Here is a 14,815-nt window from a genome sequence, read left to right on the forward strand (position 1 = left end):
AGCGTGCATTCGCCTGGACTCGTCGAAAGACCGACTGGCACCTGCGGGCGTCGGGTCCCTGCCGCCGCCTCAGCGGCTGACCCTTGACCCCCAGCGAATCAAGAGACCCACGGTCACGTGACGCCCCTCGGTACTCAGTCAGATGCAGAGCTCGGCAGACAGCGAGGGCGAGGGCGCACACCCCGCACAACCACGCCACAGAGTGTTAGACGAAGCCATACATCCTCTGAGATGTTTTCTTAGGCAACTCAAATGTTGAATGAGCAAATTACGTTGATCTAAGGCCAGGTATAAAGGTCAGACCAAGGTCAAAACCATCCTGTTTTGTTACACTAGGGCTTGCTGTATGGGGTAGTTTCTAGCGTCCATTTCGAATTTATTGATAGCAGGAACCGCATCATACATCTTTCATAGATTTCTTAGAGGTCAGAATAGGTTATAAACCTAGAATAACCTATGTCAACATTTTGTTTTTAGGAACATGTTGTATAGCGTTATCTTTCTCGCTAATTCAAATGCAAAACTCAGAGCAGTCTTCTATGATTTTGGTCACTATGACATTCAAAAGGTCAAGCAAGGTCACTGTGCTGAACTGAACATGTGACTATTTGCTTAGAAATAGCTACCTAGGTTCTGGGAGCACTTAAGAGACCAACCTGGAATTTGACCTTGTTTGACCTTATTTGACAAGAAAGTCATGACCTAGGAACCTCAAACATTGACCTAAGTGGGTTCACGTATAGGTCAACATACCCTGTGAGTTTGTTGTCTCTAGCTTTCTTATTTCCCGAGATCTCAGCTGGGGTCAAATTGACCCCCACCCGAACGAAGGGCATTTAGCCGATCACCCGGGAGCGCGTTAGAATGTAAACAAAATTGATTTCGCGGTGCATTCTGGCTTCTGTTCTGATTACAACGTGAAAATAACAATGAAATGAAGAAAACCGGATCCCTTGTTAACAAGTAAGCTATATGCGGGGATATTTTTTGTGCGGGGGATCACCATAAAGGGTTTTTTTGTCAACCCTGTGTTCCTCTTGGCAAGGCTCTGGCTACCCCCTGCCTGCCCACAAAGGCAGATCAAGTCGACTGCGTTGAATGACGGGCAATTAAATGTCCGTTGGGCCAATTCATAACAAAAGCAGGCAGTTTCCCGGCGACATTTTTCTGGGGTGGTGTGGTGTAAGGGAAGATTATTCGGAAAAAGGTACTGTTGCAGGTGTCCAACGCATGTTTTACATCCCAATTAGTAGCAATACCGATTCAGAAAAGTGCAACAAAGCAGCCATACCATCAGTTCGCCGTCAGCCACTCAGAGACAACCGGGCCAGGACAGTGGTCACCGACCGCGGACGGCGGGGGGGGGGGGGGCGGGGTTAAGGTGCATTGGCTTTGCTCTAAGTCAGGTGTTCTCAGGCTACGGAACGGTGACATCACTGGTGCCGAGACTTCAATGCGGCACGGCCGTCAGCCCGTGGGGCATGACGCTACAGGGCAGCCGGAGCATCGGAAGTCTTCGTACAGGTAATGAGCAAACTGCCATCGGGAGGGGCATATAATCAGGGAGAAGATTGCATGGGATTTAATGACGAGTATAATGATGTGCTTTATTAGCTCACATCTGGGGTTCCATGGCACGATTTCCAAATATAACGGCCGTCAATTTTTTTCTTAATGATTCTTGTTCCAGGTACGACAACGTAATCAAGGAATAGCCTTTTGATTTCTATTTTATTTTTGTGTACTAAATGGAGAAATTGCGTAGTCTAGAACAATCTTTTCCACTAAAAAGTATACAAATACCTACAAGTGAGCTTATTTCAACATAACTGATGTTCCATTCAATATTAAATGTAGAATATTCCCTCTAAACATAGCAACGCACATAAACGTCACAAGAATGCAACATATGGGGCTCGATACTCACGTTGATTAAGCTGACGGATAGGGACCGAGTACTGTCGGCCCGCGCACAGGTGCGACTACGGGCCCAGCACAGCCGGCCGTGCACATGGGTACAGACAGAGCACGCCAGAATGTGGAGGGGCACGGGCCGAACACAGAGCATCTGGCGGGCATTTGACGCATCTGAAGCAAAAAATTAATTGCAGCAGACAATAGATTCACCACGCCCACCACTTATCCGCACCACCGGTGGCAGCAAAGCCACAGGGTGAGAGGCCGTGTACGATCGAAGTGCATTGTAATGGCTTGCCGCTTTAGCGTGTCTCGTGCATTGTCACGTTCGTCGCTTATTTTTTTACGCATTTGCGCCACTGGCCGTGTACAACTGTCACTAACAGAGTGCTTTTATTGGAAGAAAAAAGGCCAATGCTCCTGTTTCCCTATTGCGAACAATTCTCGTGGCCACGCCTTCACTTTTTTGGCCATTGCAGTTAAATGGTTTGCCGCATTGGTTTGCAAAGCAAATCATCATGTTTGTGGTAGTTTTTACGTTCTAGCATCCACTAACGGCTTTTTATATTATCTGTACGAATATTTCGATGTGCCGGCTTCCCTTCAGCTTTACGTTCGGCGCCGTGGGGCCCGTCACACCTTGAAGTCCTCGCAGCAGTGACGTCATGGTAACGTTAGCGAGGATGGAGCGAGAATCACCGGACAGTGTTACTCCTATCGGCCTTGCCGGAGCCTCTTTTGGCGGTACTGTGTGTTTCGACGCGCCGGGGTGCGGGTGTGTCGGTCGGGTAGTGTGTGTGCCCCCGTTCAGTGCCTGCCTGGAGGTAGGCTCCGTTGGCTACCCAGAGACAACATGACATGTGCCATTTCAGAAATCCTGCCTTACATCAGAAAAGGCCACCCCGAATTTCATGGCTTGCCCCAACGGGTTACGGAATCCCGTGAAGATCTGCAGTGCATGGTTGTAGCTGGTGCAGCGATTGGGGAGTTGAGTCGGGGACATGTCCCCAATTTTTTTTTATGAAATGGGATTATATGTCCGTAGCTGTTGCTAGCAGATGAGAGGTTTCAAGTGTTTCTATTATTAGAAATGTCTGTTTTAGATCAGGTTATTCTTCAAAGTCTAGTTAGATTCCTCTGATCCAGATTATCCCCTCTGCCAAACTTAAAAACTCTACTCCAGTGTTTTCCACACTGGTGCATTGGTGCAGGTTTAATCCAGTAATGAATCCAGTTGGGTCTGGTAATGTCTAGCCCACATGGTCAGGTGTGTCCTAACCAGTTAGGGGCTCCGCCTCCAGGCCATTTAACTTTGGGAGAAAGGTGGGTCAGCTCCAGGGAGTTTAATTTATTTTGCATATATTTGGTAGATCTGGTTGCTCTCTGTTCAAAATTACACCTCTGCTGACAATGAAATAACATGTGCACATTGTGGTAGACTACTCATTGTTCTTTAGGTTGCAGGTCTTCATGTCTTCTTGTTCAGATCTGCTTCTCCAGGTGTTTTTCTTCAATTTTGGAAAAGACTGGTATATGTTGCATGCAGCTCTAGGGGATATGATTTCATAGAGATAATGTGTTTCACATTAAGTATCCACTTGACCTGGTTGGAACCAATATCAGCAAATAAATTAGGTTGGCTTCTTTGCTCTCAACTTACATAAGACAAGTGAAAAATGTTTCTATACATTTTGTCAGTATGTTAAGCTTTCTGACTCTTTCATACAGGAGCTTTGTTCACTTTTGCTCTGTGAGGGTCTGAGGGGACTTGAGAGCCCCTCCCCCTACAGTCTTGAAAACTAAGCAAACTACAAATAGCCATTTGTAATATCTTGTTAAACCATGTCATATAGGCATTTCTGTGAAAAGTGACAAAAGTGACCTTTACTGGTCAAACAGGTTCAAAGGAGTCAAATTAGCACATGATAAACCCCTCCTGTTATGAAAATGAGACATGGCACTGCAATACTAAATGTTAATCCTAAAAGGACCCTGAGAGCTTCCAGTCCATGCTTTGTTTTACTATTTGTTCTCTTAGTCTAGCTTCTGGTGCCCAAAGTGTTTGGAAGCACATAGGTGCTATCTACAATGTCAGCATTCTTTATGACCTTGCCTCAGTCATGTCCCAAGCAGGAATATCATCATGCTAGCAAATATGCATGGTAAGGCTGAGAACCCAGCAAGGTATAACACTGCCAAATCCCCCATGATGAAGTGTGCCCTGATAACTTCATCTCCATAAGGGTTGTCCCCTAGGAGCAGCAATGAACCAACTCATCTGATGCTCTCTGTCACAAGTTTTTGCCTGCTGTGTTCCCAGGTTGTTCATGTCTCTGCTTTTACATCTGGTGGGTGTGGCTGTGTTTGGAGCATGCACCTACTATGATACATACTATGTGCTGGAAAATGCTGGTCCCCACCAAGACAATCCATTGGTTAAAGAACTCTTCAATTCAAGACCACAATGGGGTGGCAGGTGGAAGTTTCTCACAGTGTGGGGACTGGTAAGTATTTGATGTGTCAGCTGGCACATATTTGCATGTTAAATGGTATATATATATATATATATATATATATATAAACACATATATGGCTTCCAAGCTATTGCCACATCTATGTATGTGTCACCTTATCAGAGTTTGTCAGTCGTCCAACCTGCCCGTTTTTCGTACCTGACACAGACCGTGCAGCTGATCTACTACGTGATCGCGGCTATGAACGACCTGCTCGGCAGCAGCACGTTCGTGCGGCGTGACGGCACGCGGCTGCAGCGGCTGCGCGACCTCTTCTTCACGGCGCTGGCGCTGCCCGTGGCCTTGGTAGGTGTCGAACGCCCCCGGGAACGTGCTCCTCCCCTCACGAGAGCGGCGTCGTCAGGGTGCGCGCGGAGGTGGCGGTGCGCGCCGCTGAGGAGCGCGCGAGCGACCATCTTCTTCGCCGTGGCTAAGGCCGAGCTCGTGTGACATTGGTCAGTGGCGTCAGGTGCCTGCACGCTGCACAGTGCAGCTACGGAGGCACTGCAGCTGCGCGCCGGCCGCGAGGTGCGTGTCATTCTCAGCAGCCGCGCGACCGCCGTGGGAGTGAGTCTGCCTGAGCCTCCACCCTCCCCGCCCCGGCAGGTGGTGTGCCTGATGTTCTGGGGCCTGTACGCCATCCACCGCGACCTGGTGTTCCCCGAGGTGATGGACCTGTTCTACCCGTGGTGGCTGAACCACGGCGTGCACACCATGCCACTGCTATTGGGCCTGCTGGAGGTGCTGACGGTGCGCCACCACTATGCCAGCAACTGGGTCTCGGTGGCGCTGCTGGCCACCTTCCTCGTCACCTACCTGGCCTGGTCAGTGGCGGCGTTCTCTCGCGGCTGCTGGTGGGCCTCCTCTCCGGACCGTGTCGGAATGCTAGATGAGATGTGTGACCATTATGTTGCAGCTGGGCTGCGTTGGGGACACGGCTGGTCACTCTACACTATCGCGAGGGTGTATCGGCTGTTCGAGAGAGGCTCACAGGAGTTAACTAGGAGCTCTGCTGACTTGTTTTATAACCACGTGGTTCTGCCTGATTCCTTCCGTCAGTGGTGATTGAATTTGGTGTGATTCGCTGCAAATCCTCGATGTCCCGTGCCTCCCCTCAGTGCTTGCTGCCTTATATGGCGTCGCCCGCGCTCGCGGCCGGTCCGAACTCGGCTCCTATGTGACGAGCCGCGGCCGTCCGTCCGGGCCTCGCTCACACTCCGCCGCCCGCCATAGGACCATGTACCTGGCGCTGGTAGCCGAGATCTGGGTGTACGGCGTGCTCAGGGTGCTCAGCTGGCCGTTGCGCTTCCTCTTCATGGCCGGCAACCTGCTGGTGGCGCTCGGTCTCTTCGCGCTCGGCAAGCGGATGGATGCGGTTGTCTGGGGTGAGGCGACGCGGTTGGGGCGGCCGGCGAATCTCTGGACGGACGCTGTGGGGCGGCGGGTGACTCCCTGGACGGACGGTATGGGGTGGCCTGTGACCCCCTGGACCGACTGTGGGGTAGCCAGTGACTCACACGACCGGACGCCGAGGGGCGGCCGGTCCTGCTGCCGGCCCCGGGACGTGCGCAGGTTGATCGAGGCCCGGGAGTTGTTGGGCGAGCCTTTTGGACCTCCACTGCACCTCTCTGCACGCTCGCAGCGACCTGGGCCTCTCCGGCGAGGGCGCTGGGACATTCAGTGAGGGATCGGGACCACCGGTGACGCCCTGTCAATGAGGCACCGGCAGGCCCTGTGTGGTCAGCATTCAGACCGTGTTTACGTGATTGGCCCGGCCGCCGGGATGGGCGAGCAAAGTCCTGCGCGTGGCCTGCCGCCGCGGATGACTGGTTCAGGGTCAGGCCTGCAGCCGAGCGGGGTCGGGCTCTACCCCTGCCCCGCGGCCGGCGGGGTCGGGCTCTGTCCCGCGGTCCGGCGGGGTTTGGGCTCTGCCCCGCGATCCGGCGGGGTCGGGCTCTGCCCCGCGGTCCGGCGGGGTTTGGGCTCTGTGCCGCGACCCGGCGGGGTTTGGGCTCTGCCCCGCGGCCTGGCTGGGTCGGGCTCTGCCCCGCGACCCGGCGGGGTCGGGCCTGCAGCGAGCATGACGTCGAGGGGGATCGGCGGTGCATGTCGTTCAGAGATGTTGCCATAATCGAGAGAAAGCGCATTGGTGACGCGCGGGAGCTGGGCTGAATTTGACTGACATACCGCACGTGTTTTGTGGAGTTTTGCGATACCGTTTAGTCTTCTACAGCGTCATATACCGTGTTTTGCCTAAGTGGCTTGCACCCCGGTCCATTCAGACGCATGCCGACTGTAGCCAGGCTCGTTGAATTGTTGATGTTTTATTGCGCTAATGGGCCGCGTTGGAAAAACACGGTGACAGCTGGTTTTGGTCTGCATTTCTTCGTCGGGAAGTGCCGCGTGAAGTCATCTAGAATTCGGGAGGTCTGTGCGTCGCTTAGAAACGACAGCAAATCTATTAACAGCTTAGACGATCTGTAGATCCGTGAAGTGCAGACACCGTGCGGATCTGACTTTATTGGCGCATCGCTCTTCAAACAACTGCACGCTGTCTATCGATAAAGAAACTCCCTTGTCGTTTCAGGCAAGGAGAAGGCTGCTGCCGCGGCGAAGGAAGGCGGTGGGAAGAAGCGTCGCTAGGGGGTCCCCCCGCCGATGATGTGTACGCCGTCACGGCCGTAGTGCTGATGGGGCCCTCCAAGCCCCGCGTTAAATCACACTTCTACCGTAAATGAGCTTCCCAGGCCGGTCCATCCCAGATAGTCCGGCGCATTTCCAACCGATGCCTTGTCTCTCCAGAAGCCGCCAATTTCTGGAGGCATTCCGCCGTCAAATCGTTCAGATATCTCAGTTTTAAGTGTGACCGATAGTACTGATGCGTAACGATTTTTACGCCCGTGCGCTTCCAGCCACATTTTACATATTAACTCGTCATTCATAGCCATCGCGCTCTTCAGCTCGTCCACTTCCACTGCGAGGTTGCGAATCCTCGGATTTTGCTGATCTTGCTGCAAAGTACCCGTTCATTTCAACGATGCAGGGATTTTACATGGTATGGATTATGTCCGTGTGCGGGACGTTGGTTGCTTGTATCTAACACAGGTGTTGTATCCTGGTGGTTAGGGGACGTGGCTTCCTTTTCAGTTGGGGGCTGAACCCCCTCCCCCAACGTGGGCTCTAGCCCCCCTCCCAGCTTTGGAAAGAAAATGGGCTAAATCCGGGGAGAAACCTGTTTGTTGGCATATTTTGGGGATGGGTTGGATCATTTTTCATTGTTCGGCCCCTCCCTCCTAATATGTTGTGAAACTATGTCCCTGGTGCTGGTTGTTACAGAGATTATTATTTTTCTGATATGGCCTACATATCTGCAGTGTATGTTATTACCACGGCGCAGGAGGCTCACTTTGTTGTATGAATTATGGGTTGCTATGAGACGTTGGTCGATTGTAACGCAGGTCTTGTCTCCTGCTGGTTGTTACCCAGTTTACGATTTTACTGATAGGTTATCTAGCTGCAACGTACACGGTCATTACACCGATGCAGGGGTTTTACATTGCGTTAATTATGCCTTACCACGGACGTTGGTCGCTTGTCTCTAATGCAGGGTTTGTCGTTGCCGACTTATTGCCGAGGATACGATTCTACTGATTTGACTTGTCTAGCTGGAAAGGGCACGTCAGTACTAGGCGTATATCCGTAGTAATCGCGGCGGTGTAGGGGTCTTGCATTATGTGGATTGGGTACCGCTGCTGAAGTCTGGCGCGCGGGCGTTGACCCCTGCTGTCGTCACCAATGCAGATATTGCCTTTGTGGAGGCGCGGTGTACCGTCCTAGCGTCGCCAGAGGGAGTAGCATCGCCCCAGGCTGTTCTCGTTTGATGTGCAGTTCCGTGGCGCCGCCAGTGTCTATCCGCCCGTTGCCCATGCTCTTACGAACTGCCATAATGAGCCGTTACGTTTTCCTGATGCATACCCATGCTGTTGAGCTGTCTCAGGTGTGCGACGCCGTTACGCAAACAGTCGTGTTGACGCCGGTGCGACCGGCGCAGGGAGGGCGCCTGTCGATCGCGCCGTGTTTGTGCTCCGCGCGCAACACCGTCGTCGCCCGAGTCGCGAGCAGATGAGTCCAGGTCGGCTCAGGGTCACGGTCCCGGGCAGGAGGCCGCTGTCGTGTTACCCGCGCTTCGCTCCGGCGCACGCGGCGTCAAGTTCCAGAGCACCCCAGCGGAAACGGCTCGGCGATGGACCTCCATCTCTCCTGGGCTGTTTATTGTGCCTAGAGGTCACCTCCGGATCCGTCCAACTAGCATATCTAGGTAGCGTCCGTCCAACCAACAGGTCTGTACTTCACACAAGCTGGTCTGCGCGAAACAATTGGACTGGACGTGATTTTCTCTCTCTTTGGTTGTCATGGACAGGGTAGTTTGGACTGGGGTTGTGATTGTCATTGGATTACAACCACGCGCAGACGCCTTTGAATTTAGCGTTGTGTCAGCAGGCGTAGTGAGTTTGTTGTAGTATTTTCCCCAGTATAGCGTGTTGATTGTTGAAGTACTGTTGCAGAGTTTAGGTGCAGTGTTCTTGTCTGCTTTTATTTAATGTTTTAGATATTTTAGATTAACTTGCACGTTGTTACCTGGAGGTTTCCATGCATTTAGCGGAGGTTAACTCGCAAGATCTGATGGTCACGCAGACTCAACTAGCTCATTTGGACCAGTGCGTATCGACCGGGCCTTGGTGAATTGGTGACTGGGACAATACATGAGTGAATAGGGAAGGAGAAGTGTTTATTATGACTACGTGTCTTCGGCTTGGGCGCCATTGAAATAAGGGGCTGCATTCTCCGACCAAAAGCAACGCATTGAACAGGCTGCGAAAATGCTGCGAACGTTTCTTTCAATGTGTGGGCTTGCTTGCTATATACGTTACATTCTCTGGCTACCGTTGTAAGGACTGGTCACCAAACAGTGCTTCTGAATAGTTGCTTGTGATGCTTGCACGGCGCTGACATTCGACTAGTCGCCTGACGCCAAGCAGGAGCCGGAGCCGGACATACAGCCTTCTGTCATGGATATACATCAGCCAAACCTTTATCGTGCAGTCATAGAGTTCCATGCATTCTGGAGGTCGTGCCAAGGCGCTTAAGAGCTTTATACATGTAAAAGCAGTCAACTGTTGTGTGTTATAATTTGTATAATATTTGTCTCCGGCCACGGGGACGGTTCGTCGTCTTCAACAGGTGGCAATGCGTCTCACTAGGTGCGTCTGGGCGCGTGTTAGCGCGTCTCTCCTCGCATGTCAACGACGAAAAGCTGACCTTGTAGACCGCGTTTGAACTTCTAAAAGCGTTCTGGGACGCTGCTGCGTTTGTGAACCGGCGAAATGTGAGCATATGTGTGTATATGGTCGTTCGGTGTTCTGCTTTTCACTCTGTCCACCAGTGAGAAAATGTGACCACCGTTTTCGGCCTAGTCCAAACCTTTAAAAATGGACGGTTTGTGGGGTGGGGTTGTTTCTTAGCGCCTACACAAGGTGAAATCAAGCCGCCGACCCAATATCAACCTTGTTGACACCAAAAGAATGTGCGTATGTTACGGATGTTTTCGAAGGGATTTAGTCTAAACTGTTTGACTTAATGGATATTTGGGAATAGCGCCCACGTTGCGTTGCGTTGCGTGTGCCCTGACCTCGCCATCCTATCGTGGAATTCCAGGACAAGGCATAATTTTGCTGCAAAAGCTTCGCTCGGCAATACTCGGTATGGTGGGACCTGACCTCTGACGTCACGTGACCTTCAGTGACTTTGACCCTGACCTTCAGCGCTGTCGCCGACTGTGGCCGCAGGCTTTCTCAGTTAGGGACAATAGGCGGGCGCCTAAAGCGACCCGATTGTACCCTGCCACGGCTGGCCGAGAAATGAGACAGGCGCTCGAACCAACCAAGCTACCTGCGAGGTATCCATACACACACACACACACACACACACACACACACACACACGCACGCACGCACGCACGCACGCACGCACGCACGCACGCACGCACGCACGCACTCACGCACGCACGCACGCACACACACACACACACACACACACACACACACACACACACACACACACACACACACACACACACACACACACACACACACACACACACACACACACACACACACAACACACACAACACACACACACACACACACACACACACACACACATATATATATATATATATATATATATATATATATATATATATAGGTGTATATTTATATGTACATATAAATATATACATATATATGTACATATATCACTTATGGTGGTGAGGCATTCCTATGTTATGATGTGGTTTCGATTGCGGCGTTATGCGGGGAACTTCGATGCGTAGAGTCAACGATTGAGTACTCGTTACGAATAACGACAAGGCTGCATCGCAAAATAACAACCAGTTTCCCTGCGTAATATTGGACCTATGCACGGTTTACGACATTCAGCACAGATCAAGAATGTTCAGCGACTGTGGATATAGACAAAGCGTCACTGTTAGATCAACATAGATTATGGAGAGTGAGGAGACTTATATCAGTTTTATCAGCCTCTCATCTGGACAGGTGAGTGCCACGAGTTTAAACAAAATTTGTGCATGCCATGTGGCGGCGTTATTATTTTTGGCACCTACAAATACGCATTTATTTCCAGCACGTGCCTGTTGGAACAGGAGTATCTAAAGCCACAAGAGGCCCAAGATGCTGCAAAGTGCACAGGAAATAACCAAGACAATTCGAAAAACTCAGCTCTGAAATTGTACCCTTCGCAATCCATCAATCCTGAAAATCCTGATTCTAATAAGAATTCTGACGTATAGCAAATTTAACTTTTTTGTTTTGCGGCTCTCCAACTCGTTCTAGTCTTAGTGCCTTTTGATCTTATATCGGCAGCACCTGCCCGTTCATGCATGCCACTTCTGAATTTGAAATATTTAGTCTGCTTGGCAATCTTGCATTTACAGCAGCAATTGCGCTATAGCGCTGTAAAAAAGAACTTCTGTGGTTTGGTAGCTTCGCAGGTTTTCTCCACCTGTGGTATTTTAAAATTTACCACAAGCGTACGCCAGTGGAAGTGATCTGGTACATGTATCTGGTACGCAGGCCGCGTTTCATTTTAACCACCGTACTACCGGTAGTTGAAATCCTGTTCTATGATTGGTCTGGCGGCCATGATGGATTCGTGATACGGAAGGTGTGACGTCATTTGTCAACTATTGGGCTCGCAAAACGCTTTACATCTCGGTAGTCAGCAGGACGTCGGTGGAGGTGGCGGCGCGCAGCTCGGGCGGTATCGTGTTAGTGATTGAGTTTTTTGAGTTAATGTGCGAGCCAATGGGGATTTAGCGAATTCTGATGTATTTTAAGCATGCGAATTTATGACGGGTGACTGCTTTTAAAGGGAAGCGCTGCAAAGAGCCATCGAGGCCATTCGAACACGCGCTGCCAAGGCTACGCTCGCTCCGTAGCCAGGTCTGGGCTACCGAGCTGCTAAGCGCAGTCATTTGTCTAAGAAACTGGGGAATAGCACAGTAAATATTTCTAAAGTTTGATGCAAGTCAGCCAGCTAGATCACAGTGATACATGCCTTGAAGTGGGTCGTCATCTGATGGGGCTACCGTGACGATTCCTGTAATTCATCAGAGGTGATTGTCTCCATTGCCTTGTCTCCATTGTCTCCATTGACGCGCTTTTCAGGTATAAATGGAAAGCGCACAATATCTTTCCGGCTGCTTATATTTTAAGCCTTAGGAACATATTGAAGACCGCGGCCAGGCTACAGACGCGCGGCTAATGTAACACTTTATACCGGTCAGTAGCTGATATGAAATAGCCTAGCATTCCAGTGGGCGGGGCTCGTCTACCAATAATCCGGTAGTTGATACGATACGCTAGCGGGCTATTGGCTGAGCCAGTTTCAAACAGTGATCGCCAATTTCGGCTTGTGATCCGAGGAACTATATGGTGCAAGAGACGGTTGATATGGCGCTGAAGATTACTTTTAAAAAAACCAGTATCGAATGACATTTCGGCCGGTACGCACTGTTCTAGGTTACGGCAGAACAGACAGCATATTCTGAGTGATCGGGTTGACATGTGGCTAGGCTTAGACAGGGATTATTCTAGAAACTGTACGTAACCTATCCGAGTGGCTGATGTCATGCGCGCCACCTGGCCGAGGGTGATCTCAGATGGCCGGCGAATCCGCGGGGCGGTTATGTGTGGCTAATGGACGGTGGCCGACATAGACCTTTAAAGTGAAACCCTTTCATGCCGAAAAGTGAACTGCGTGACCGACCAACCGAACTTGGCGCTCACTGCGCAGGTGAGGCCGCTATATGGGCCAGCCAGCCCTTCCTCGTGTTGGGTCCATCACGGCAGACCGGTCATGAATCGGACAATAACCGGTATCAGCACATACCTTTGTGTCCCAACCTTTCTCTGCTGCCTGCCTCTGTCACCTGTTTGGCCCATCGTCCGATCCTTTGCGAGAGAAGGGGAAAACCGCTGAAATCTGTGGTGCCTTTCCCAGGAGCGGACATGTTCTCATCTACTATTTCCAAAACCCGACGTGATTCAGCTGCATCTTTTAAGTCAATCATTTATCGGCCCCCTCATCATCAAAATTTGTGCCAGGGTTGACAACCTACCTGATGTCATCTAGTTCTTGGTCCTGACGTTGTCTGGTCATGATCTGCTCAGCCATTAATATCCTCTTATCTTGTTGATCGTCGGTCAGCATGGTGACGAGGATGAGCACGGTGACCCTAGAACCCGTTGGGCTGAGAAACACTTCGCGTAATATCCCATTCACTCTTGGATAGATTTATAGACGAAAGCATCGAGAGAACTTTTGATTTTTTCGCCCATCGCTGGTGCTTGGACGAACTCTTTGAGGCGAATCGCGCAAAGCTCACCTTCATCTGACGTCATTTGACGACCATGACTGCTGTGGCGCTGAAGTGAAGGAGTTTTTGATAAGCGATGCACAAGTAAAAGGAAGTTTTCGTTCGTTAAAAAATGTGGGCAAGATCCTTAGCGAAACGCACAATTTGACTCAGGCCACGAGTCGGTCCCTCGGCTAGTTACATTGAAATGCCGAACGATTTGAGCATAACCACTTGCAAATACACCACGTGTGTGGTGCAAACATTCCCAAAACTACTACGCACCGCACTACCGATGGATTATGGACCACGCGGCCGCACCAAGTTGCCAGCAGGTCCGGTCGGTTCAATAGATCCGTAAAATGACGGCAGGATCTGGGAAACACGAACTGGGAAACGAGTGGGGATCTCAAAGAAGGCCATGTACAAAATACTCGTCCCGCACTGTTACTCTAAACCTGTGGCCGGATGGGGCGCAGACAGCGGCAGTTACCTCCCGACCAGGGGTGTTACGAATCCAAAGTAGACCTTGCGTAAGCCGTGACAGTCTGTTTTTGTTCGCAAGCTTGTACACATTTTGCCAGTGAAAGAACTGTAACTGCGGTGACAGCCGGCGGGGTGTTGCGCATTCTGGCGTGGAGCTTGCTATCTGACAAGCCGTGGCGATGCGCATTCCAAAAAAGTAAGGTTTTCCTATATGAACGCCAACACGTGCAAAGCAAGGTTTCATTGCGGTGATTGTCCAAACCTAGCCCAGGGCATGCTGTTCCCAAGCGGTACCCTCGCATGTGAAGGCCTGGACTAGAGCTGGATCGGAAGTGTTGAGAGTTGGACGAATCGAACAAATTGTGATGAACCGCCTTTACTGGTGCTTATCTGTGGCAGTGAAATCGCCATTAACGTGATGTTCATCACGCTCGATCTGAAGCTGGCGGCGTCATTTTCGCTGATCGGTGAAAATGCACAACGTAGGCAAGCTGAAGCACCTATCTCCGATGAGACACCCGACTGCCATCCATCCGCCGCCACCGTGAAAGGTCAAGGACGATGTGAATGCGCGCGAGCGCACACACTTACCTCCCGGGAACACCCCACCCGAACAAGACAGGTCATCTGCGGCGCTGTAGCCATGCGCAGCGGTTCCAGCCGCTTCGGCGGGTCGGTCAGGGCCAGACGCTACACGCCCTCTGCCCTGCAGAGCTGTGGAGCGTCGGCGAGCCGTTGCTGGACACCGATGCGAACGACGTTCCTTCTTCACCCCAGAACAGCGCCGCGCAGGAGAGACTGCTGGCTTGCTGTGCTCGATGGGCTCCGGGTCCAAGAAGGGTTCGACGCCTGCCGACCACGCAGCCCAGCCCAGGTCAGCCCAGATGCGGTGCACCGCGCACCGGGTGACGTCATCCGACGGGCGTTTGCGGTCTGCCCCGTTCGTCCTGCCGGGTTCTGTCGG

General features: G+C 51.4%; 1 protein-coding gene across 1 annotated transcript; it reads left to right on the forward strand.

Moving 5' to 3' along the window:
• The first annotated feature begins 2,686 nt into the window (after positions 1 to 2,686).
• Positions 2,687 to 9,203, forward strand: LOC119108982 (androgen-induced gene 1 protein). Its single transcript, XM_037232529.1, has 6 exons — positions 2,687 to 2,705; positions 4,238 to 4,421; positions 4,599 to 4,736; positions 5,037 to 5,254; positions 5,664 to 5,815; positions 7,018 to 9,203. Exons 2-6 carry the CDS (start codon positions 4,245 to 4,247, stop codon positions 7,071 to 7,073), a joined length of 741 nt encoding a protein of 246 aa, XP_037088424.1. The 5' UTR covers positions 2,687 to 2,705; positions 4,238 to 4,244; the 3' UTR covers positions 7,074 to 9,203.
• The last annotated feature ends 5,612 nt before the right edge of the window (positions 9,204 to 14,815 follow it).

The sequence above is a fragment of the Pollicipes pollicipes genome, unplaced genomic scaffold (assembly GCF_011947565.3).
Source record: "Pollicipes pollicipes isolate AB1234 unplaced genomic scaffold, Ppol_2.1 Scaffold_713;HRSCAF=820_pilon_pilon_pilon, whole genome shotgun sequence".
Lineage (NCBI taxonomy): Eukaryota > Metazoa > Arthropoda > Thecostraca > Pollicipedomorpha > Pollicipedidae > Pollicipes > Pollicipes pollicipes.